This window comes from Hesperophylax consimilis, chromosome 7 (assembly GCF_061612785.1).
Source record: "Hesperophylax consimilis isolate HC1 chromosome 7, BYU_Hcon_1.0, whole genome shotgun sequence".
In the NCBI taxonomy this organism is placed as follows: Eukaryota; Metazoa; Arthropoda; class Insecta; order Trichoptera; family Limnephilidae; genus Hesperophylax; species Hesperophylax consimilis.
In genome coordinates, this window is record NC_142842.1 from 9,280,114 (window position 1) to 9,304,982 (window position 24,869).

General features: G+C 35.0%; 2 protein-coding genes across 3 annotated transcripts; one reads left to right on the plus strand and one right to left on the minus strand.

Annotated features, from left to right (window-relative positions):
* Positions 1 to 6,553: 6,553 nt before the first annotated feature.
* On the minus strand, positions 6,554 to 18,634 carry barr (non-SMC condensin I complex subunit H). The gene is made up of 12 exons (XM_089633690.1): positions 18,405 to 18,634; positions 17,981 to 18,148; positions 17,296 to 17,496; positions 15,633 to 15,788; positions 15,256 to 15,386; positions 14,919 to 15,107; positions 14,131 to 14,252; positions 12,946 to 13,020; positions 12,469 to 12,612; positions 11,963 to 12,372; positions 9,683 to 9,802; positions 6,554 to 9,576 (listed from the first exon to the last, which is right to left on the minus strand). Exons 1-12 carry the CDS (start codon positions 18,492 to 18,494, stop codon positions 9,244 to 9,246), a joined length of 2,139 nt encoding a protein of 712 aa, XP_089489816.1. The 5' UTR covers positions 18,495 to 18,634; the 3' UTR covers positions 6,554 to 9,243.
* Positions 18,635 to 18,755: 121 nt separating this feature from the next.
* On the plus strand, positions 18,756 to 22,264 carry BHD (folliculin). Of its 2 annotated transcripts, none has more exons than XM_089633691.1 (7): positions 18,756 to 19,130; positions 19,451 to 19,639; positions 20,163 to 20,298; positions 20,606 to 20,838; positions 21,054 to 21,285; positions 21,924 to 22,026; positions 22,117 to 22,264. In XM_089633691.1, the coding sequence occupies exons 1-7, from the start codon at positions 18,864 to 18,866 to the stop codon at positions 22,244 to 22,246; spliced, it is 1,290 nt and encodes a 429-aa protein (XP_089489817.1). In that variant the 5' UTR covers positions 18,756 to 18,863; the 3' UTR covers positions 22,247 to 22,264. The 2 variants fall into 2 exon arrangements, with proteins under 2 accessions (XP_089489817.1, XP_089489818.1); XM_089633692.1 differs by having other exon boundaries at positions 18,765 to 18,828.
* The last annotated feature ends 2,605 nt before the right edge of the window (positions 22,265 to 24,869 follow it).

Below are 24,869 nucleotides of genomic sequence, written 5' to 3' on the forward strand. Positions count from 1 at the left end.
AGCATCAAGTTTGTATCTAGATTTGTAGTGCTCAACATCTAACATTGTTAATTAGTTCCAAATTTGTTAATCCTAACTAATTCATTCCAAACGTTTGGTATATGCATGTGTAACGAATACGTTGACAATAGTCAACGACCAAGGATGATGATGACAGACGATGCGTCTGCGCTGCTATTATCCTTTTTTTCTATTACTTATATAAAATCTTATATTACGGTGAATGTGCGGCAGTGTATTGCACTAAGGCAGGTACCGCATCTCGTCCCAACTGCTCCCAACCATCTGGAGCCAGTGAAACTATGGCATCCCCAATTGGGGTATGTTGTGAGGCTGAAGGTAACGGGGAGGGGAAGGAGATGGGGTAGAGGAAGGTGGGGATATACCTCTGGTCACCAAACACAGCTGAAGCCATTTCAAGCAATGTTTCTATTCTGAATGGTTGTCTTACACCAGGGCGATACTGAGAGTATCTTCCACTCTGATACGTGCTGCAAATCTTTATACAGGGTGTCCGGAAACTCGTAGTACAAGCGGGAAACTGGTGAATCTACATCACATTTGGAGTCGATTTTGTAGTATATTTTTTTTTTATTTGAGCTTTCGTTGGTATCGAGTAAATCGAGTTTGAAGTTGATTTTTTTTTTTTTTTTTTTTTAATCAAATTCTTATAAATTATTACTGAAGATCAAAGTACCCAACTAATTAAAACTATTTGAAAGTAAAACAAATGAAGAAACTCGGATTTGAAGCATTATTTTGAAATCACCCTTCATTTAACCCGGTGTAATCATAAAATATTTCTGCTCTGCAGGGTTAAAACATCTGTTATTCAACCCTTAACACCAGAAAAAACTTTAACCCTAAAATAGCCGAAAAATATTTTTTTTTGGTTTTTTTTTTTTTTTGAAAATGCTCAAATCAAAAAACTTTATGTTTTTTTGGGTTCCCCATGTGGTGTAGATTCTCCAGTTTCCCGCTTGTACTACGAGTTTCCGGACACCGTGTATATAAAAACCTGCGTATGTTTACCCTCGCAAAACTCGAAAAGTAGTCGACCAATATTTCTGAAAATATCAAATAGAAACAGTTAGTTCTTATTATTGATAGAAGTAGTCAGGGACGCCCGAGGAAAACTTCATGCAATATGTCTACACCGGAACAAGATACGGAGTCGGATTTTGTCGGATGTGTAGTTTTTTAACAGTACTAGAATAATATCTGGTACTTTCTCGATCAGATCAGAAAGATATAGAACATTGATACATGCAACACGCATCACATTGGAACGTAAGAGACACGCGGCGAATGTACATCGAGCGCCCAAGATCTACGAGACCTAGCGTAGTACCTAGAATAATAGCGAAGCCGCCAGCCTACCTACTTAGAAAAGTTCTAGACATTAATAGGCGTATGTGACTACTATAAGGGTGTATCGGCACGTACCCGACACACTTTAACCATCTATTCCTTAGCACATTTGGAGAAAAAAATGTTATGGGCACTTTGCTGTCCGGTAACATTTTTTTTTCATTTAAAAAAAAAAACAATTTCTACACTCCGTCACTGTCATTGCTTCTCATGTTCAACAGCTATTATTAGCAAGTATGTCGAAAAGCGTCTTCGCTCTTTCGTACACACTAAATAATAATAGTTAAAAATAAGACGAATGGTGCCGTGCCATTTCGTTGTGATTGTATAAGCGCGCCAATGTAGGTACATACGTACATTATTCAACAAAACTCGAATAAAATATTGCCAGATGGGTTTTGAAACTTTGACAAAAATATAACAGTGGTGACATGTGGTGAAAGAATTATTAAAAAAAATGGCAAAGTGGCTTACCATTTTTTACTCCATATATGCTCAGGAATCGTTGGTTAAAATATGTATTTGGGTACGTGCCGATACACCCTGTATAAACACAGCAACATCGCGGTACATAGGGCAGTCAGTTTTAAGCGGCTACAGAGTATTCAGTAAGTGAGTCCCAGGAAGTGCCAGTCGCCTACTGAGCGGTCATTCCGTTCTGCCGCCCCGCGCCATGCATGCACATCAACTACTATGACGATATCGTCGTTCGTCGTCAGCAACAACTGTGACTATTCTGGCTCCTAAGTAGTATTCGACAACCTCAATAAAGACGCTGCTAGGATACCTGTTAAGATTTCAGGTACTGAAATCTTAATATTGGTGCTTGTCACCCTAATGGGTGTGGCAACATTTATTTTGTGTTAGCGATTGCCGGGGCAATTTCGTATTGCCACGGATTTTTAATCCTTCTTCTCTTGTTACCATCCGTCTTGGGCGGGTCGTTTTTGGCAAAACGGCAGAGCTGCCAGGTTTTCACTTACATGTGGTTTATAAAACCGCGGAGAGAGATAGCAATATTGGGCTCACCGTACATGAGCTGTCCTACGGGTCTTTTTTATTGTTTAAATAAAGACCAATATTCAAGAGCTGGAGTTATTATTGAAGAGTTACTCCAGTCACACTTTCCTTTGGAATCTGGTGGTACCACGCCGGATTGCTCTGTCAGGAGAGTGAAGTTGAGATCCTGAACAATACCACACACATCTTTCATTCGTCTCCCTACCACATCCCCAAAGTAGTATTCAGTAGTGAATGATGGAAGAAGTCAGAGACGCCTGAGAAAGACATTAGCAATAGTGAAGCATTGCGGGGTCCACTATCTGCTTCAAATATATAAAGTTGTTTGTGGCGGGCGGCATGGATTTCATTTTTACAAATCTACAGTTTTATTTCGAGGTTAATGAAAATTTGCACACTTGACCTTCAAAACAAGAGAGAGGTCACTGTTTACATGAGATTTTGAAAATCACCCCTTTTCCCACCCCTTAAAGCAGTATTTTGAAACTTTTCTGTCTGATTTTGAACATTTGACGTTCAAAATTAGAGGAAAATTTCGGTGAACAAGATGCAACTCATTTTCGAAAAATTCTACATAACTCCCGGGCAATGCTGGGGACTTCAGCTATGTAGCTATCTATATATGTAAAGAAAAGTGGTCTGTTGAGGCTTGGTGTTTTACATAAATCTACAGTTTTTTTCCGGGATTGATGAAACTTTGCACACTTGACATTCAAAACGAGAGGAAAGTCACTGTTTACATAAGATTTCTAAAAACCACCCCCATCCCCTTTTTTTGATACATCGTGATGAAATTTTGCATTTGCCGTTCAAGATAAGAGGACCTTACAGTTGCACTTTCGCTTTTCATCTGAATTGTCTCTTGTGCCCATTAGTAAGTTCGTGTAGTTAAGTATTCATTGATAAACAAATACTTAAGTACGGCGCCAACTCTGTTCTCAGTGTAATGACAAACCTGAAATGCGAAGTGTACCTAAACGTGAGATTTTTATGGACTCCAAAGGAGACTAATTCTACTCATGTGATCTATGTCAATCAATGCAACTCCTTGAATGCTTATCCAAGTTCAGAAAGATTTTCTTGCAAGCCATGTATGCAAAGTCTAGCAAACTGAAACAGACATGAAATCTTTGAGAAAATTAAAAAATATGAGTAATACTCTGTTGTGACGATTGTTAAATTACTCGTTGCAAACAATTGACTTTGCAATAAGGCACCATGGAAACCCGTACTATGTCTCGTAGTCCAACGGTTACCCCTGTTGTAAGATAAACAAAAATATTTAACCGATAAACAAGGGAATATGCCTTATCTTAATGGTGTGATGCAATCCTTCTTCTTATTGACACTTGAAGTTGTAGCAGACTGTCTGATTATAAATTCACATACAGGAATTGGGTTATTTTTAAAACGAATCGAGCATAGCTTCTTTTCCGAGAGATAAAATAATTTCACTATTAATTTTTGTTTTACAGAATTTACAAATTGTTACATGTGTGTATGACAAATTTCAGATAAGTAGCTTGAATAAAAAACTAGTTATTTTAAAAGCAAGCCCGGAGCAATATAGACACGTCCCGTTCAAACCTCACACTAGTCTACTTCAAATAAAACCATAAATAGTTAGCAAAACAGCATTTAATTCAAATATGTAGGTATAATTGTTTTTTCAAATGGAGGTCACAAATGGATATATTTTTTATTTATTGTTATCAAGTTTAATTTGTAGAACTCCATTTTAATTTATTTAAATATTATTGAATATATAAAAAATATTAAAAAAAAGATATATTTTTTCCTCATATTTCATCCAAAATGCATTGTAGCATCTCTGGCTGGTAATTTCAGACGTAGTGGTCAGATTTATTGCTATCTATGACCTTCAACCCAGGGCCTGAAAGTAGTGACAACGAGGCATTCTGAAATAAATATGAATTTTCCATTAAATCTCCTCATAACCTTGTTCTGAAGAACAATGTGGCACTAGTTTTCAATCATTTCTAAACAAATATACATTTGCAACACAATTTTGTCGCTTTTATGACCAAATTAAATTAAGAAACAAAATAACTTACCTGTGTGTAAATAGATTTGTCTGGCCGGCACAAATTTGTCAGATATGCTTAGACATGCTTACTGTTTGTAAAACTGTCAAGTGAATTACATCAGTACTAAATTAGCATGGTTGTTGCATTTAGTAGTTCACACTATGCTCAAGAGATAGTGTTACTAGTACCCATCATTATTGGAAAAAATATGCAAAGTTGAACAGTGCCAACACAAAGCTGGCAAATTTAAATAACCGGTAAAATTTCCATTGGGACATTCACACCTCATTTTACAGTATCTCATCTTTTTTTATATGATTACTGACTACCACACAGGAGTCAATTACCCATGGAGCCAGTGGGACTCTATGTCATCCCTAAATTGAGGAATGTTGAGGGCGAAGGGTAATGAAGTATCTGGTGATTCAGATCAGTTCACCAAACAGTGCTAGAGTTATAAGCGACGTTGCGATCTGAATGGTGCTCTTCTACCGGGGCGAAGCTGAGAGTATCTAACACTTTGGGGAATGGTACTTTAGAAAATGTTACAAGAATTATTTAATTGTAAATAGCAATACAGGGTGTATCGGCAAGTACCCGAGAAACTTTAACCAGCTATTCCTTAGCACATTTGGAGTAAAAAATGTTATGGGCACTTTGCTGTCCGGTAACATTTTTTTTAATAAAAAAATTATTATTCATATTTTCACCACATGTCACCATTGTTTTATCCTTTGTCAAAGTTTGAAAACCCGTCTGGCAATATTTTGTTCGAGTTTCGTTGAATAATGTACGTACGTACCTACGTTGGCGCGCTTTTACAATCACAACGAAATGGCACGGCACCATTCGTCTCATTTTTAACTATTATTATTTAGTGTGTACGAAAGAGCGAGGACACTTTTTGACACACTTGCTAATAACAGCCGTTGAACACGAGACACAATGCAAATGACAGTGACGGAGTGTGGATTTTTTATTTATTTTTTGTTTTTAATGGAAAAAAAATGTTACCGGACAGCAAAGTGACCATAACATTTTTTACTCCAAATGTGCTGAGGAATAGCTGGTTAAAGTTTGTCGGGTACTTGCCGATACACCCTGTATATTATTACATAAACTGTGTCGTTACAATCCAACAAAACAAAGAAATAGACATGTCTAAGTTGGAACTTGGTGGTTTAAAAAATATCAACCTATAAAACCCATGTTTTTTTCATATACATTTATTTTCAATTTTCGGCCCAGTTGCGACATCTCCTTAATTTTATTTTTGGTTTGACTCAGACAACTGCGCTAAACCCCGATTGGTTGCATGACCTACATTTATTTCGAATATAGACGGCTGTAATGTCATCCAATTTCAGAGAAATGCGTATATGTCCGCGTGAAATGATGAACATGAAAAAATGCATTGTCATCAACAAGTCTATCTGCTGAGTTTCAGCTCGATCGGATGTCAGGAAGTGGGCTAAGTTCCGTTTACAAGATTTGCATTAATTCATTCATGAAAACAAAGTCAAAATTCAGACAGACATATTTAAAAATGTGTTTTTAATTAAATGTTTCTCAACAACGTGCCCATGCACTTCCTGCGCAGTACCTACAAAGTACATACTCGCAGGTTTTGCTAAACACAATTTTCATGAAATACAATATACAAACCAATATTCAAAAGATTTGTATTATGGCTGAATGAAAAGGAAAGAACAGATATTCAAAATATTCTAAATAAATAACATTTCATACAATTTCTCACGAAATTATATAAATTTCTCACGAAATTATATAATATTCAAATAAAACAAATGCGAGAAACTGCAATTTTGCAATACTAATTATCATGTAACCGCTATACCTATATTCAATTGTCACAAAATTTAATTTACTTTTATCTATGTTACATAGGCAATCTTCTCATGGAATGTAACTAATAAAAAAAAATAAAAAAAGTATGTATGTAAATATTTAATATACCACCACATAATTGTATCTTTTTGTCTTTTTACAACATACATATATATATATTTTTTTAAATACATACATTTCTTTTGGAACAAATATAATATGTGATTTACCCGCCTCGGAACAGACTTTGTCTAGTGAGGCGGGTAAAAGAAAAGAAAACAATGTAAACAACCATGAAATTAAATAAACGCCCGGGTTGCCGGCACTGAAACTGAAAAAAAACTGAAACCTACTTACATAAATAACATTATAAAATATGTTAAGTTAATATTTCTTCTAATAATGATTCTAAAGCATGACTGAAAACTACTGCTCTCGGAGTACTAGCCAAACAACCTTATGTATTTTATTTTCTTTTCATTACTTACTTTATTTTCTTGTATAACTTTCTAGCTTGAAGTAGTTTATACATAATATCATAATAACTGCTATTAAAACAGCATAATACAACTAGTTTTCGCATTGGATGTATAAATACACAATATTGTGTGGGTAAATGTGCTAAATGAAATTGAGGAGAGGAAGGGGCAGGATCACTTAAATAGATTATGTACGCACATGAAATTTACAACATAACTCAACTTGTAATATATTATTTATATATTTGCATACATCATTTTTTTAAACAATATTTTGTTGCTAAAATACATGTGTTATCATGTTCGAATCATACAAAATAAACATCAAGGCCTTAATAATTACCTTATTTTTTTAGTTCAAAATGCAAACAAATTATAGATAAAGACCACTTCAAATTAACCCGTCCTAAAATAGTTAACAAATCAAAAGTTATGTGCAAAATAGAATTGAAAATAAAAGTAGTTATTTGTGTGGCTGTATCGATGTGCTCACAATTATGGCGTAGTATTTTTCCTTTTAACCTAACCTAACCCAATAGATAGGCGTATGTGGCAGTGGTGTGAATTTCTCTATGAACAAAGGTGGACTGTTTAAAGTTTTGATACAAATTATCATGAATTGAGTATTGAAAATGGCTATTTTATTATTACCTCCCGCCATTGGAGGGAGGGGCCAAGTTAAACTTGGCGTAGTTTTGTCTCTTAGTATCTGGTGTATATTAATCAACATTATCAAAAAAAAAATTTCATTTCGTCTCTTAGGGCCGAGGTTCTCGAACTTTTTCAGCCACGTGACCCTAAACAGCTGCTTGATGTTGGCAGAATCGCAGTTCCTCCGAAAAAAATATTTTTTCTGTACCCCCTTCTAAATAAATATTTTTAAAGTAGGTTATTAGAAATATTTTTCAATCCCAATATCGCACAATATTCTCAAATTCCCAGAGCTAATGGGACTATGGCATCCTCAATTGGGGTATGTTGAGAGGCAGAATGGCGTGGCATATTATAATATATAATGAATAACATTGTTTTCTAAGGTAGGATGCGCCACAGTCGAAAATTTAGCAATTTTTCTATTTCTTCAAATCGATAAATGCCGTCAATTTTTATCATTCGGAAAGCCCATAGACATGCAAATTGATAAAATTGCCATAACAAGAAATCTGGGTACCATTTAAACGAACTGGAGGCAAACCACATGACCACAATATGTTTGGCACCAGAAGGGTTCGAGAATGCTCTGAATAAAGTACAAAATCAGTCGTAAACTGACCGCCGAAGAGCGTGCGTCGTAATAACCATAGCCTGCGCAAAGTTTTGCGGCGCAGTACGCTGTGAACTTTTTATGCAGGATTTTAATGTTTATTTTTAAACGAACTGTCTGGCGTGGAGACGGTAAAAAATGAGCGAGGTCGGAAAAATTATAACACATTTGTAAAAGTGTCTAACTAAATAGTGTAATAAAATCATAAGACTAAATAAATTCAATGACAGGTTATAGCTAATCAAACAAAAAATATGGCATATTCTTGTTTTATCTTTCATAGCCAAAATGATGTGAATAAGAAAAGGATGGCAATTCAGAGAATATGTGTGTGCGGATGAAATAGCAATATAAAGGCGGGCACATTTCTCGGTGTCACTATCAAGCGAGAAACGAAACGAATGAGAAAAGGAAAGCAATTCGAAGAATGTGTGCGCACTCCGCGCAAACTTGCTTTGTTCCCCTTTCCATGATTTGCTGGTCTATCAATTTGAATGTCTATGGGAAAGTCAGATTTTTTCAGTGCTTGTTTCAGGAACAAATTGTAATAATTGTTCACGAAGCCTGTGGTCATTTTCTTGCAAGAAATATCATGAAAAAAGTGCAAGAAATATCACGTCGTTTCATTATGCAAGGTTTGTAAAACATTTAGCCGAGTTTATTTTTTTGATCAAGCTGTTCAAAATTATATGTTTTTGCATTTACGAAACTAATGCATGACTAAAATGTAGGCAGCATTTTTGCCAGAATACTCAAAATGGTTAGTGATTTGAATAAAAACAACTTCAAGCATCAAATTCTATGTGACTTTTTGGAAAAACTTCTCTTCTTCTGATTTGTACTATGTATATTGTTTTGTGGTCAACTGAATAAATTAGCGTCCAAGTTTATTACCAAATTCATGGAAAAAATATACATAATATTTATTACATATATTATGCATTTTGATCAGAGATATGCAACATCTAAAAAAAATTCTATTGTTTAATTTATGAAAATTAAAAAAATAAAATGCTTGTTTTTCTTAGGGTAGACACAGCTTTTCAACTTTTATGGACTGCACGTCACTGGGATAAGGAGATCGGCGATAAATTTAAAAAAAAAACACACTTTTGGGTTGGGTTAGTTAAATGGTCAAAATGGGTGGTTGTGTGCATGTTGATATGTCCACATGAAAATATAATATTATGCGTGACATTTTATGAAAACATATTTAATTTTTTTCTTCCGGGCATATCATAAAATCTGTAAAATCCGAGTTCTTCTTCAGGAGTAGTCCCTTTTCATTGGCTAAATGTAGTACTGCGAGTAAGGACAGGGACACACTGAGGGCGTCCTTCATGTGCGTGGACAGCTTCAGGGGCAGCTTCTTGTAGAAGTTGCGGAAGTTTGTTTCCCGTACGCACTCTACTTGGCAGCCGTTGGGGTCGTTCTCCTTGTCCGCCCCGACCTCGTTGGAGGTCAACAAGCGCCAGGAGACTTGCTTCAGCTGTTTCATATCCACTTTTTTGGATCTCATCGCGTACGGTATGAATATTTTAGCAACCTAAAATTAAGTTTCGTATAAAATGAAGTAAAGTCAATGCACATTTATAATTACATATTATATCTAGTATCTCTTGTCTCTTACTCGCTTTTAACATAAATATTACCTTAGCCGGTGGCTCTACCATGTCTCCATTATTCTGGTCAGGTAATTTGTTCTGATTGTGGACATCGCCAGCTAACAAGTCTTCATTGCCCTCTTCTCCTTGCCAAGCTCCTCCCTCATCCTGAACAGATAACAAAAGTATTGTACTTGAAGCAAAAGGTTCAATTAACTGCCCAACTAAATATGATAAAAACATCCATTTTGATATATTATAATAAAACAAATAAAAAACTTTATTCCACTTAATTTTTTTTAATTTTTTTTTTTTTTTTTTTGGAATAAAGTTTTTTATTTGTTTTATTATAATATATTATAATGGAATTCAACCACGAATTATCGGTCTCAAAAATAGAAACATCCATTTTGATCCCATGTGTAACATGGTATGTAATGAACAAGGGACAAGTTAAATGGTTTGGTCATGTACAATCGATGGATGAAAAAAGGAATATGAGATCAATATTAATATTTATTTCAAACAAGCTGAAGCTGAATCCATCTAAGACTGAGTTTCTCTGAGCGGCCACAAACAAACGTCAACATTTCATAGACGATTCACCTATTTCTTATTATTATTTTTTTTGGTAAACTATTGTTTAAGACAAGATTTTTTATGCATAGCACAAAGGGTAACAATTATTTTACAAGCAATAATTATTAGCCTGAAACACTCATCCACATTGAAAAATCTCCTGATAAAAGATACATGACGCCAACGGGACATGAACCCGTGTCCTTTCGATTTCCGGTCGACAGCTCTGACCACTGAGCTATGGCGGCTTATCTCTTATCCGCGAAATAATTCAATATATACTAGTGTTTCATTCAACAATTACTGCTTGTTACATTTTTTTTCCACCTATTTCTATTTCCAGCAGAGATATCATCCCAAAAAAAAACAATCAAACTTCTCGGTGTCAATTTAGATTCGGACTTTTCGTTTAAAAGTGAAATAAATAAGACGGTAAGCACCGGTTTTTTTCACCTAATACATTTCAAGTCTATCCGAAGAAACCTTCCTACAGAGGCAACAAAACTACTTATCAATCATTACATAGTCTCACGTCTCGATTACTGCATCAGCATTTATGCCAGCCTTCCAAAATAAATATTTTAACAAACTTCAATTCGTGTTTAATGCAGCAGCACGGCTCATAACCGGGGTCTCTAAATATTCGCACATTTAAGAACACCTTTGTAACCTTCACTGGCTCAAGTGCCCTGAAAGAATCCAGTACAAATTGTGCTGGATGGTGTTTAAATCCATCAATGAAATGGCCCAACCCTGCATCTCTGAACTATGCGTCCCGGAAAACACTGGTCTGAGGCAGTCAACTCTTAGATCAGCCATAGGCAGACTGATGGAACCTAAGCGCAAGCCAAACACTAAGTTTGGTGATCGCGCTTTCGGAGCATTTGGGCCGAAGGCTTGGAATAAACTCCCTCCGGAAGTAAGATCCATAACAAATCCAACAGAATTCAGGTCAAAACTAAAAACTTACATTTTTAAGCTGTCATACCCTTAAATTAAATATACCATTCCTGAGAGTAGCATTCTTGTATGGTCGATCCAATAACGATCGAATACATCCTAATCACACTTTTCTTATTGGATTTACATTATTCGAAATCTGTCTTACACCGAGGGACGAATCACATTAAGGAAAGTGAACTCTGATCAAAACCTTGTACTGTAGTACCGCCCAGCATAAAATTTTCCTTTCCTAAACTCGCTCATTAAAGAACATAAATATATATTATTAAAATAAATACGGGAAAGTCCAATTGTGTCCAATTTTCCAATTACGTCCTGTGCGTGCGAACCATATCTATATTTCTCTAATAAAAAGTGTTAATCTCAAGTGACCTACCAGGTAAGTATGGTACTGTATATTATCTGCCTGTACAAAATATAAATAAATAAGAATAATAACATATGTACATTCTTGCATCACGTTCATCAATCAAATGCATTGTAAATATAGCTTTGTATTAGTGATCGACGAATCGGTGGATGCAATCTGTTAGTCATAAATTGATAATAGTCTGACTAGTCTATAGTTAGTAATAACATAGATCACTGTAGAAATGTATTATATATTTGTAGAGCGCCCTTGAAGTGATTTTGCACAAAAACGACGCTATACAAATCATCCAAATATTATTATTATAATATGAAGAAATCAGTCCCAACTGCTTAAGAGTCAATGGGAGTATATCATCGTCAATCGCCAGCCATCGGAGTATGTTGAGAAGCTGAATGAGTGGGGAGAGGACTTACGTTAGGTTGACTGTTAGGGCAGTAAGAGTTGTCATTATCATTATTGTAATCATAGTCATTGATATCACTGAGGCTGTGACTGTCTTCTTTCTGATTCTGGCTTTCCACTTCTCGTGCGGTCTTGAGTACAAAACTCTGCTTGAGGTTAAACTTGCGCAGGTGCATCAGGTTGAAGCCGCGGTCGATGGGAGTCTTGAAGTTGTTCTCGCTCCAAGTGTTGCCCTGGGAGAGCGTCTTGCGGCCGATCATGATCCTTGCGGGCACTATGGAGGAATACTCGGGGCACTCTTTGCACAGCTTGTTGAAGCCCATCCCCTCGCCGCTGTAGTCCAACTGTTTCTTTTTCCTCGATACCACCTTCTTGACGATGACATTTGTTATCATTTGACTTTTTTCGGCTATTCTTGAATCTGGAATTAAGTTTATATAATTTATCAATAATTTCAAGTGTTTAATTTTATTTAAACATGCCTGCGCGCTGGTTAATATAGTAGTGAGAAACTTACATCTATTGATATTGTTCTTCAGTTTCCAGTGGGAAGGGCCGGCCCAAGAGCCGATGACGGCACTACAGTAGGAATATTCCAAGAAAGCATCGGCATGGGAAGACGGTCGCATGTCCACTAGATGCGCTACTGCCCGAGTTTTATCTGAAACAAATTCAAAATACATAATCACAGCCTAAAGGTTCCAATAATTTGCTTTTCCACACAATGTCACAAGTCAAATTATCCTTCTGCTCATCTGAAAAATGTAATTAATGTGTTTTTATAATGTTCTTCTCGTCTGATAAATGTAAATGATATATATTTTTACCTTGCTAATTGCGTGCCTCATCACTTTCTGTTATGATATGTTTTTACCTTGTCTAATTGCATGCCACATTACTTCCTCTTCGTCACTTTCTACTCCTCTCTATGCATCATCGTCATCTGCAAATTATCCTGCTTCTCGTCTGATTAATGTTAATGATATGTTTTTACCTCGTCTAATTGCGTGCCTCATTACTTCCACTTCGTCTTCGTCACTTTCTACTCCTCTCTGTGCGTCATCGTCATCTGTAAATGAATTAAAAACAAAACGTAAGGAAGAAAAAATATATAAAACAGTAATAATTTGACCGGTCAGTGGTTGAGTGGGCATAGCGCTTGGGTCTCACCCGAGCGTCGCGTGTTCGATTCCTCGGCTGGCTAAGTCCTCCATCACAACACAAGCAACATTTTCGGCTTTCTGTGGTGGTAGTAGGAGATTTTCAAACATTGTTGGGTTATTCGTAACCTGGGAATGTTTGTCTTTCTTTTAAAAAAAATTTTTTTTTTTTAAATTGATCAAAATTAAATTACGAAGTGATTGTATTTAGGTCCTGTACTATTCTTATGTCTTCTTTCTTCGGTAGCAGTCATGCTCATGTATTGCTCTTTCGCATCGACTCGCCGTCTTTCACGATGATTTCGCATTCTTTCTGTTTCTTTCATTTTGTATTAGCAGTTGTTAGCTTCTTTCCGATCTTTTCTTGCTCTATCATGATTTCTAATATCTTCAACTCTTTTCTTTTGTATTCGTTGAAACTTTTATCGTCCCCAAACCAAACGTCTTTCTCTATCTGCTTCGGTTTCGTTTCTCCAGGCTGCCTTTTCTCTTTTCGATTTTGTTTGGAATTGAGTAAATACTTTCTTTCTTTTTGGCATTTCAAACACAAAAAATTACAAACAAAGAAATTCAAAAAAAAAATTATACGTAACAAATGTACATTGTGAATAATAAAAACTCATTAAAGAAAAAAAAAAAAAAAAAAAAAAAAAAAAAAAAAAAAAAAAAAAAAAAAAAAAAGAAATTCATGTTAACTTTTAAAAAATTTCACTTGGATATTCAAAAAGATTATTCGAGTTCACTTTTAAAAACTTTCACTTGCATATTCATTTAGACTTTTGCAATACTGACCCTGGCGCGCCAAATTTCGCCTTATATGTGTAACACTCTAAGAGAGAAAGTTCTGGAAGGAGCCACAGCAACACAGCTAGTAATACATATTAGTTTTTTTTTTATCCAATTATAAACCAATGTAAGATTTTTTTGCAACCATTGTTTACTACCCTTATGTACAAAATTGTAAACATTTCAATGTACCCAATGGGCATATAAAAAAGGGTAAATAAAAATAAAATTACCATAGTTGAAGTGATCACCGATTTCATTGGGCAACGGTTCTACATCTGCATTCAAATCAAAAGCCATAGCCTGTTGTGACAGATTTAAATTATTTTCAATCCACTTATTCGTGTTAGTTTTCCTGTAAATTAAGATATTGAATTAATCAAAGGCTATAACTTTAACTACCTATATACTTTTTAACCATATCGGTCTCATGCCAACCGCTGATGTGAGTGCCTTAGAAAGCCTGTACTTCTAAAAAACTCTATATTATTAACTTTGTATTAGTGACAGTAAATTCCCAGTTTAGACAGCCAGCATTAAAAATTTCATTAAACTTAACTCATATTTTATTTATCATGGTTGAACACTTGGTCTATCATGAATAAATGATACCACATGAGGGGCCAAATATTGAGAGATCTCGAGGACACGGAAAGACTAAATTTGAGGCTAATCAGTTCTGGACTACAGTTTCACGGTATCCTACGGTATCGGATGCGCAAATTTTTTGTATTGCAGTAGGGCTGTTTAATGTTTCGTTCCTGCATTTTTACTGTTTTTGAAATCAAGAAATATAGTGTGGTGTTATTTTGATTTAACCCCTATTTATTTAATTGGAAAAATATATTATCAAAAACAGTAGAAATGCAGAAAGGAAACATTAAACAGCTCTACTGCAAAACTACAAAATTTGCACATCCGAGATTGTTCTTCGGGACAGTCAAATTAATTATTCTGTCAGAGATTACAAAATGCAATTTGAAAATGTTAATCTCATTATTATTTGAATGAAAACACTCACAAATTGGCTTCTTCATCTTCAGGATCCCAATTGGTCAGGGAGAAGCCGTGGAATGGTCCACAGATCTGGTTATTTTTTTCAGTGATAATTGGGAAGGAACTTTTTTTCATTTCAAAGCATTCCAACTGTTTTGGATCTAGCTCCTTCTCCTTGGATACATTGTCAATGTCCAAAAATAAAACATCAGATCTGAAAAACAATACATTAAACAATAAAACAATACATAATGTAATAACAATAATTAACTAATAATTAATTTACAAAAGTATAAACTGTTTTTTCTCAACAGCAAACAGAAAATGTAATTCTATTTTCTTATTGATTTGCAAGTTGTTACCGTAAAATAAGTCCAAGACTTTTATCATCCACAGGTAAGGTAGCATTGAAGGCGCGATTAGAGGAAGTCATGTCACCCGTAGTGGCTGCCAATTGGGCAAAGAAGGGATCCATGCATTCATTGATTTCCACCTGAAATATTCATGTTTTCATTTAATGACATAAGGCAGCATCGGAGTCACGATTAGAGGAAGTCATGTCGCCCACAGTGCCAGCCAATTGGGCCAAGAAGGGATCCATGCATTTTGATTTCCACTTGAAATATTCATCTTTCAATTTAATGATATTATTAAAAAATATGTCAACACACACCACATGGAAATCAAAACTGTGAGGACCCATAAAAGTATTTAGTTTTTCGTATACATATAAATATACCTCTCCGTTGAGTTGATGCTCCACGTTGGTAGATAAGGATCCTTTAGAAGATTTCTTCTTTTTATTTTTTTTCTGCTGTGTACCTCCTTCACCATCTTCATTTTCCCCCGCATTAATCTCATCTTCTTCTCCGTCTGGCTTCTTGCCTCTGCGAACCTGAAGTCATTATTTATTTATATGAAAATATATAATTTTTTTTCACAAAATATATAAAAAAATAATAATATATCTTATTTTGGAACTAAAAATTTTTAAATTTAAAAAATGTATTTGGTAACTTTGGATGATTGTGTTGCACATGAACATAGAATTTTCTAAAATCAAATAATTATGTTCTGGAATTTCCAGATTTTTGCTGATTCCCGCAGGAGTGGGCAGAAAGGATGGACTGTCACACAACTCTGTATTGGCCCACACTCCTGGCTTCATTCACAAATTCTAAATTTCTCTCTCGATTTCTTAAAAAAAAGTTCAATATTAGGGACTGGTTGTTTCACGGAATGTATTTGTTCATTTATGTCCGTCAGGCTTTTACATAAAACAAGTTTAAATTTATTATATTAAATAGTGCATTCAAACTGACAAAAAAAGAGATAAGAGAGGAAAAAAGGTATTAATACCTGCCTGGAATAAATAACAAAAATCCACATAAAAGAAATAGTTAATTATAAGTTATTATAATATTTACATAAAGTAAGTTACAGATTATATAATACAATAATGTTAGTGAAACCAAAGGTTAGAAATTTCGTATTTAAATTTTAGTAAGGAATAAATGAAAATATCAACAGAACTGAATTTATTTCCAAGCCTAGGTAGCCTTTGGACTGGGGAATTAATAAAATAGTTGGTTTTAGATGAATGAACAAAGAACAACTCGGGAAGTCTCGTGTTACGATTTGGTACTCGGAATGTTATTATTAGCTTAGTTAAGTTAGACGCATTCACTAAACCATTAACTAATTTGAATAAAATTACCAAATCACTCATGGTTCTTCTGTAAGATAAGTTGGTTAAATCAAGAAAATTCATTAAATCAACTTAATTAATTTGGTCAGTGGGTATGGATAGTTTGAAATTGATGAACCTTAAAAATATGTCTTGAACTCTTTCAATTTTAATTTGATGTGCTTTATAGTATGGGGACCAGATGGTTGAATTGTATTCTAAATTACTTCTTACCAAGGCAGCGAAGAGAATCTTAAAAGAATAGAGTGACATAAAATCATTTACTTTTCTTAAAATAAATCTTAAACATTTCATAGCCTTGTTTGTTACTTCATTGATGTGTGGGACAAATGTAAAATTTTCATCAAATAAGTTACTTAGATACATCTTTGATATAAGACATTTTTCTAAGAGGAACATTGTTGATGCTATAATGAGACATAATAGGAATTTTATTTCTAGAGAATGATATAAATTGACATTTATATTATTTTGAACAATTCATCAAATCCTAGAACTATCCAAGAACTGTGAAACAACCTGATGAAATATTAACAGAACTTCAATAGAATGTTCACACAACTTGAATTTTAACCTTAAAATTCAGTGAATTGTTCAAATTCTGTGAAACATCCCGTCCTAAAATAATATAATAATCACCTGTAATTATTGCATGATAACATTATTATCTTTAAATTGATAAAAAGATAATTACCTGCGCAGCTTTTGACATGCCCCCCGCCATTTTGAGAACGTCATGATGAACTGCATCCACCCGGAAGGAGTATATTCTGGTGGAGGCGTCAAGTGTTGTGGAAGCCATTTGCAAATTTTCCATTCTCGAGTCATGTTTTTGTAACATGGATGTCATGAAATCTATCAACTGCAAGTTCCACGCATTGTCCTTGTTGATTTTCTATGAGAATATTAAGAAAAATTATCAAACTCTCAGAAAATAAAATAAAGTAACACGTAAGTACTCAGGAAGGATATTTATTTAAATATAAAGAAAATGGAAAGAAAAATAAAATTGTCCATTGAAGATGGCATTCTAAGTATTTGATTGTCTATTTATTAATATGAACTCCACAATGGAAGCATTGGGACATCAGACAAGTCAATTTTGGGAATGCTGTGGGGAGGGTTCTATAATATTTTAAAAATTTGGGCATGCGTTTAGCTTGTCTCCAGCGAAGACATCAATGACGCTAGTTTTCCAAAATTACCATTTTCTGTATAGATCTTGCATTTTATTTCAGGTGTCAAGAGGCGCCAGGCCTAGGAACTAGAAAACCTAGGAACCTGAACAGTGGGACGCACTCACAATTTGTACAGGGTGAACAGTTTTGTACTATTAAACAACAGGTACCAAATTTAATACCATACAAATAAAAACTTACGTTTTCTGCAAAGAGTTTCAAACATCCCTGGAAGTGTTCCTTCTGCGGAGAACCAACCGTAGATACGCTACTCCTTGTATTGCTCTGAGGAGTACTGAACTGGCTGGTGGCCTTCGTCCTGTCCTCCGCCAAAAGGGCCGCCCTTTCGGCTTCGTCGTCATTTTGTTCCTGAATCATGGATATGAATTAAAAATGAAAACAATAAGATGCTATAATATTATTTGACCGAAAGGTTTAACTACGAAAACCATTGTTTCCTTGTGTCGAGTAGCAACTGCGAAATTACTTGATTGTATGTAAACATGGGCAGTACTGTCAAAATGACAGCAATAACAATTAATTTACAACACAATTATTGATAAGTAGTTTTTATATAACCACAGTGGTGTTCATATTGAATTTGTATGTAATAAATAATGGAAACCTCATTTTTCCGAGAGACGTGAGATGTCCTGTTGACAAGACTTCTCCTGAGAGGGCTTCCGTCATTAACTATCGAGGACCTCATGACCATATCGCTATGGAGATTTGTTCAAAATAACTTGTTGGATTTTATTTACTATCTGTATGTTTTAAATCAGCAACTCAACGATTATTAACAATATTTCTCCACAAACTGTTGGACAACGGCAAACGAAGCTTGTTTTCAATTTGAATTTGATTTTTCTTTTGTCTATGGTTCTTCGTTAGCTATTCAACCGATTCAATAACAAGCCTGTCACACAAAAATATCTTTAATTTTTCTTTCATGTCATTTGACAGCTGTCACACCAGCGACAAGAAACTATGTTTTCATGACGGCTTTATTGTTATTCTGTAAAAAGAACCGAATAATTTTATATAGTTATGTGAGTGGTTTATTTGTGATAGTTATTTGACGAAAATGAATGCGGTGGTTGCGTTATGTCATTTTTGCGAATCTCACGGTCCTCGTGTGGTATTTTGTACTCAAGTGTTCAAAGAAAATAAAATAACGACAAGAGAAAATCCGACCGAAACAGATTGTCCTGCCTGCACGTCAATTGGAGTAGTTAAGACGTTCATAACAAAAGATAAAAATGGAATTGTGTATTGTAGTAAGCAAATATCGTCAACGGAAACTCTGGAAGCATTGTTGAAGCAAGCCTGCATAAGAAGCCTCAGTTGTGAAGTATGCACGGTGACAACTTCTAATCACACAAAAAATCACTGGAACATATATGAACCCCTAATTTATTGTCACTAACCATTATTAATAATAGCTCATACTCACAAGACAATGCATGAACTTGTGAGAAACATACTGATTACTTACCAAAGTCCATTGTGATAGTACCCAGGAAAATATTTACTTTAAATACGTCATGTGATCAAGTCAGGTTATCACTGAATATTATGTGCAAATTTTGTTCACAATTATATATCTCCAATTTTTACTATCATTTAACCCGCCATTAATAAAAATAAATTAAATATATTTTTTATTTTTAGGTCAGCACATCAAAAGAAAATGCTTTGGTATTTTTCGGGGATGAGACCCAGGGCTATGTTCTGAGTTATTCCTTCCAATTGAAAGACACACAAGCCCGAGGCCTAAAACGATTATTTTCTATTATCATACTGATGAGAGACAAGATGTTTTTGCTTAATTTGACCACTCATTTTTCTAGTGAAATACAGGTAAATAAATACGCGTAAAAAATGCACTGCTTTAATTTAGTTTTGAATAAATCCTTTTCTATAAAATACTGCAATGATTATTAGTATTGATAAATAGACAGTCTATATGTCCCCCACATGCACTCAGGCCCAATTCGGAATGCCATAGTCTCACTGGCTCCAGACAGTTGGCACTTTTGTGTGGTATTTAGATGAAAAAGGCCATAGGCTCATTGTACTATCTCACACGTTTTATCTTATTCCCTTAACAGTTAGCTCAGTCTATTTACTAAAGTTCATGAGAGTTTTTTTGGGTATTACTCGTACATTACACTCGAAGTTTTCCACATTCAACATGTGTGTGTTTCCTGAGGTGGCAGTGTCCTATTTATTTTTACTACTAGCGCCCTCTGTGACTTTGTGCCTATATTGCAATTGTAATGATAATCGAGAACATACAATAAAGAAGAAAATTAGAAGTGCCTTCTATACAAATTAGAATAAAAAGAAATGTGCCACTGACTTAGAACCTTTTTTATTTCAGGTAACAACCAAAGAACTTGAGAATTTAGCAAATGACGTATTTAATAAAGAACAAGCAACCTGTTCACAGAGGGCTTTTAGATTAAGGAGAGGTAAAATGGGTGTTGAACCTCCCCGTTCTTTAGAACAGTTGACAGGTTTGTTAAATTATCAATTTTTGTTACATTATTTACAACTGAAAGAATATTTTACTAATAGTGCTGTCATGAGAGATGGAGTCTCAGTGAAACCAGGAGCAATGTTACAGTACTTTAAGTTTTTCTTTGCACATTGAATGTAGTGGATGTCAATATTCTACCGCTGGAAATGTGGTAAAAGTTTTAAAATGCCACAGATTCGATGTTCAATCACTTCTGAAAACTGTGACATTATATCATACGAGATTATTTGTTAGTTGGAGTTCATAATAAGCATCCTACAAACTTTTGTATTTATTTTTACCAGGAAAAACCAATGTATTTGGCTACGTACACATCAGATCAAGCAGTATGCTCTCATCTGCAAGTAAAATTTATACAGAAGTATCTTGTAACAATCTACTACCTGCAGTATCATCACTAAAAATTGAGAATTGTAAATCTGAAAACCCAAATCAGTTTTCCTTGAGGCAACTAGAGGAATACCTAACTGGCGATATCTTTCAGAAAATTATTTACTGTACGTTGATAGGTTTACAGGTACCTATACTTTAATTCATTTAAGTACTAAGTTAATTTACAATACTTTCTCTCAAGCATTCATTTATTTCAACGCAGGGGCTTCAATCTGTGTATTAACTTGGGTTAGCTGGAAGAAATAGGATGTAACCTATAAGCTATACCCTTTGTACTCTGTATTTTTGTGCAATAAATATTTTTTTGAATTTAACTGTTTGTTTTTTGTTTTTGTTTAGGTTGTTGTGCGGGGAGACTCGGAGAAATGCAGTGCAATAATATCAACTTTAGAATCTCTCTTGCCCAAATCAAGTTGTTCCGTATATCCAGATTATGTTCCGTCTACAGTTTCCCGATTATTCAGTTGTAAATCTCATGTTGCAGTTCCGCAACCTTGCTCTGGCGTTTGTCGAATAGATATTGTGGACGAGTCAGCGGTCATTCATTGGATGGGAGAATTACCCTCAAAATGTGAGACATTTTTATGAAATTGAATGTAAGAAATCCATTGGCAGAATTATTTCAGCTCACTAGGGGGTCGCAATTAATGGCCTTGACACTAGCGAGTAGCGACCAAATTCTTGTATGGAATATTACGAATTTTGAGATAACTGTAAATCGTAACAAAAATCTAAACCTGCTAACCCTAGCAAATTTATTTCTCTATCACTTTCAATGTTTTATTTCCAATTTATATTCGCCAATCATCTATAATGAACATCTTAACAATTCCCGGCTACCTCTGACTGAATTAAGGACCTGGGGGGCCTAGTCTGTATCTTTCAAAACGTTCATGCCGCAGGTTTAGCCACGTCACAAACCCGTATTAATCCTTTCCTTATGGTATTAAAAACTCCTCATACTCTGGTGCTATGTAAAAATTAATATATTGTAATTATTTCATGCAATTTGAACTTAAATATGAACTCTGTGTTTATTATATTTACAGAGATATTTTAGTAATTAGGGACGGTGTTCACTCAGTTGACAGCACCGGCAAGGGAAGGTTAAACCACAAACTTACTGGTTTATTGACCTGAAAGATACAGAGTAGCCCCCCTCTTGAGTGTAAACATTTAAAAGTGGGTGTGTAAATTTAATAATTGCAGGGCCAACTCTTATGAAAAACATTTTAAAGGGAATTCATGAAAATGGATTCAATGATGCCACTCTACATCTACATATTTTAGCTCTGTGCGAGGAATGGAAAAAGTAAGAATTAGCTTTTCACCCATTTTATGATGAAATTCGTTTAAATATATAAAAGTGGGCCATTTAATTATTTTTTTGTATTATTTTCAGCAACGCCATGGCACTGAAGTGTATTCAACATTCATCTCCAGTAGTTATATCAGCCATGAAGCAGTCACTAGGAGTCAAAGGACAGGACGAGTCATTATTGAATTATTGGATGTCAAATTTTGTGATATAATAAAAAAGAATATATTAAGCTTTTGGTTTGATTTGAACATGTTTCTCAATATAAATATGGACGAAGGAATGGATTCATCTCAAGAAGCAAGGGTTTGCATTCAGGAACAAGACTAAATTTAGAAATCAGAATGGTAGGCATGTTTTCCTTCGTACGGTATGGAAACCAGCACACTGAACTAAGCATTCAATTACAGACGCCAGGACATTAAACTAACTAACTAACCATCAAATCACGTCCGGGTCACCAATATGGCTATTATGATCGGTACTTACCTTCAGCAATCTTGCCATTAGTTAATGTAATATGTGTAAAGAAATGAAAATAAATAAAGAAAAAAAAAAAAAAAAAAAGTGACTCCAAATTAGAAATGAGAACTCCGATTGATTGAAATATTTGAATTTATTGCTATCAAGTTTAATTTGTAGAACTCAATTTTAATTTTTTTATATATTCAATAATATTGTTATTGGGTTTATAAAAACAGATTATTTTTAAACAAGTTCTGCTGTGTAATTATTACTGTTTTTATAAAACCAATAACAATATTATTGAATATTTAAAAAAATAAATATTTGAACTTTATTGTTAATATAGAATTACACACATGATCAAAGTAAATTCATCAGAAAGATTAGGAATTATAAGAAAAATAAATATAAATTATAAGAACCGAACGAACTGTCCCAGAATTATATCAAAATGGCCTTTCGGACAGCGCTCGGCTCTTAGAAGCAGTGTGGCGATCCGCTTAATATTGCCAACGGCAAAAGGGAATATTTCGCATAAATTATTATTGTTAGTTCTTATTCCCTACACGCCGTAGACAGAGAGGACGGACCAGAACAACTCAGTCTTGGCACACACCCCTTCCCTTGCCTTATTCTCATTCATACATACTCTTCTATTAATCTGACTCTTGATATGGCCCGACTAAATTATCTGATTCACTTGATCGTACAATGTCTTCCTCGGGTTTCCCCGACTTCTGGTACCATTCGCATTTGCATCCTTACCACTCCTTTCTTCGCTCTACATGCCCAAACTATCTAAGCATCCCTTTCTGAACCTTACTCATTACGCTTTCATCAGCCTTGCACTCTTTGCGGATCTCCACATTTCTCACATGATCATACATGGTTTTACCACACGTACGCCTCAGGGATCTCATTTCTACAGCATTAAGTCTACTTTCATCTTTTCTCTGCTAGTTCCATGCCTCACATCAGGGTAGGTACCAGCACTCTGTTGTGGACTGCTAGCTTGGACAATTTTTTGTCAGTGCCAACTGCGTTCAGTCCTACATTAATGGAGTTACCTGCTTTTACCCTTCTTTCAATATCTCTGTCAGCCTTCCCATCTCTCGTAAACATACTTCCTTAACTCTTTGCACGCGGCCGTATCAACTGTTGTTACGGCAAAAAGTCTATACTCACACGCGGCTGTATCAACAGTTGATACGGCAACTTTGACGGCCGATATTCCCGCTCTCTTTCGTCATAAATGTATTTCTTGCTCACTTGGACATTTGTAGAACTATCACGATGCTGACATCTACAAGAATTTCTCAAAAATAAAATTGTATTTCATAAAAAAAGATCGATAACCAAGTGCGCCTCTTCGCGCCTTTTAGTCATTTAGTTTACATTTTTGTCAACGGATGGCGTTAGTACTAGTTTGTCATTCACAACTTTTCATAACTAAGAATGATAAGTGATCATGGTGTCCCACTTGTGCCTATAAACACAGTGGCCTAAGTACACACACACCGAGAGTGGTTTATTTATGACACCGAGTGAATGGCGGGACCACATTCAAAAGATACGGTATGTCTTTGTATGAAATTTTATGTTTTTGTTTTTATAAACATCTAAGAGTGTTGACACACGAGGATTTGTTTTCATATTGTGGAGAATAATCTGTTCTGTCTATAAAGTCCAATAAATCATGCCAGAATAATCTGTTCTGTCTATAAAGTCCAATAAATCATGCCAGAATACTATAATTTGACATTTAATTGCATGCATAGGTATTTGAAAATATGTACCGCGTACGGGTATAGATAAAACGGAGCAAATTAACGCGTTCAAAAGGTTAATACACAAACTCATCCACCTGCTCCAAGTATTCCTCATTCACACCTATATTGCACACTGTTCGTACTCTCTTTCAAACACCATGACTTTAGTCTTGCTTACATACATACTTCGTTCATCCTAGACACAAGACTGTAGATCAGTCATACTCAACCTGCGGCCCGCGGGCCGCATGCGGCCCGCCGAGCTATTTTGTGCGGCCCTCGATACTTTTAATATCGGGAACATTTACAAAATCTGGCATTCTATATCACGTTAATTTGAGATTAATTGCGACTTTGATGTACAGACATTGAAACCCGAAGAGGATAGTATAAGTATAATATTACTGCACACAAAGACAAAATGACAGACAAATATGCGCGCAAATAATTTTGCTCGTGGCAATACATAAATTTTTGACAGTAGGAAATTTTCGAAAAAATGGAATTCCGTAGCTACCCCCCCCCCCCATGAATTCCGAAAAATTGCTGTGGGGAATTACACATTATGTTTTTGGCTGTATTTTTTTTCAGCGAAGTTCTGTA

Excerpts from the sequence above, each read along its gene's own strand:
- BHD (XM_089633691.1), top strand. The coding sequence starts at position 18,864 with ATGAATGCGGTGGTTGCGTTATGTCATTTTTGCGAATCTCACGGTCCT. Across the intron at positions 20,299-20,605 it reads TTCTTTAGAACAGTTGACAG|GAAAAACCAATGTATTTGGC; the intron begins GTTTGTTAAATT and ends TATTTTTACCAG. Across the intron at positions 22,027-22,116 it reads CTGTGCGAGGAATGGAAAAA|CAACGCCATGGCACTGAAGT; the intron begins GTAAGAATTAGC and ends TATTATTTTCAG.
- barr (XM_089633690.1), bottom strand. The coding sequence starts at position 18,494 with ATGGTCATGAGGTCCTCGATAGTTAATGACGGAAGCCCTCTCAGGAGA. Across the intron at positions 15,387-15,632 it reads AGCATCAACTCAACGGAGAG|GTGGAAATCAATGAATGCAT; the intron begins GTATATTTATAT and ends TGAATATTTCAG. Across the intron at positions 9,577-9,682 it reads TGGTAGAGCCACCGGCTAAG|GTTGCTAAAATATTCATACC; the intron begins GTAATATTTATG and ends ACTTAATTTTAG.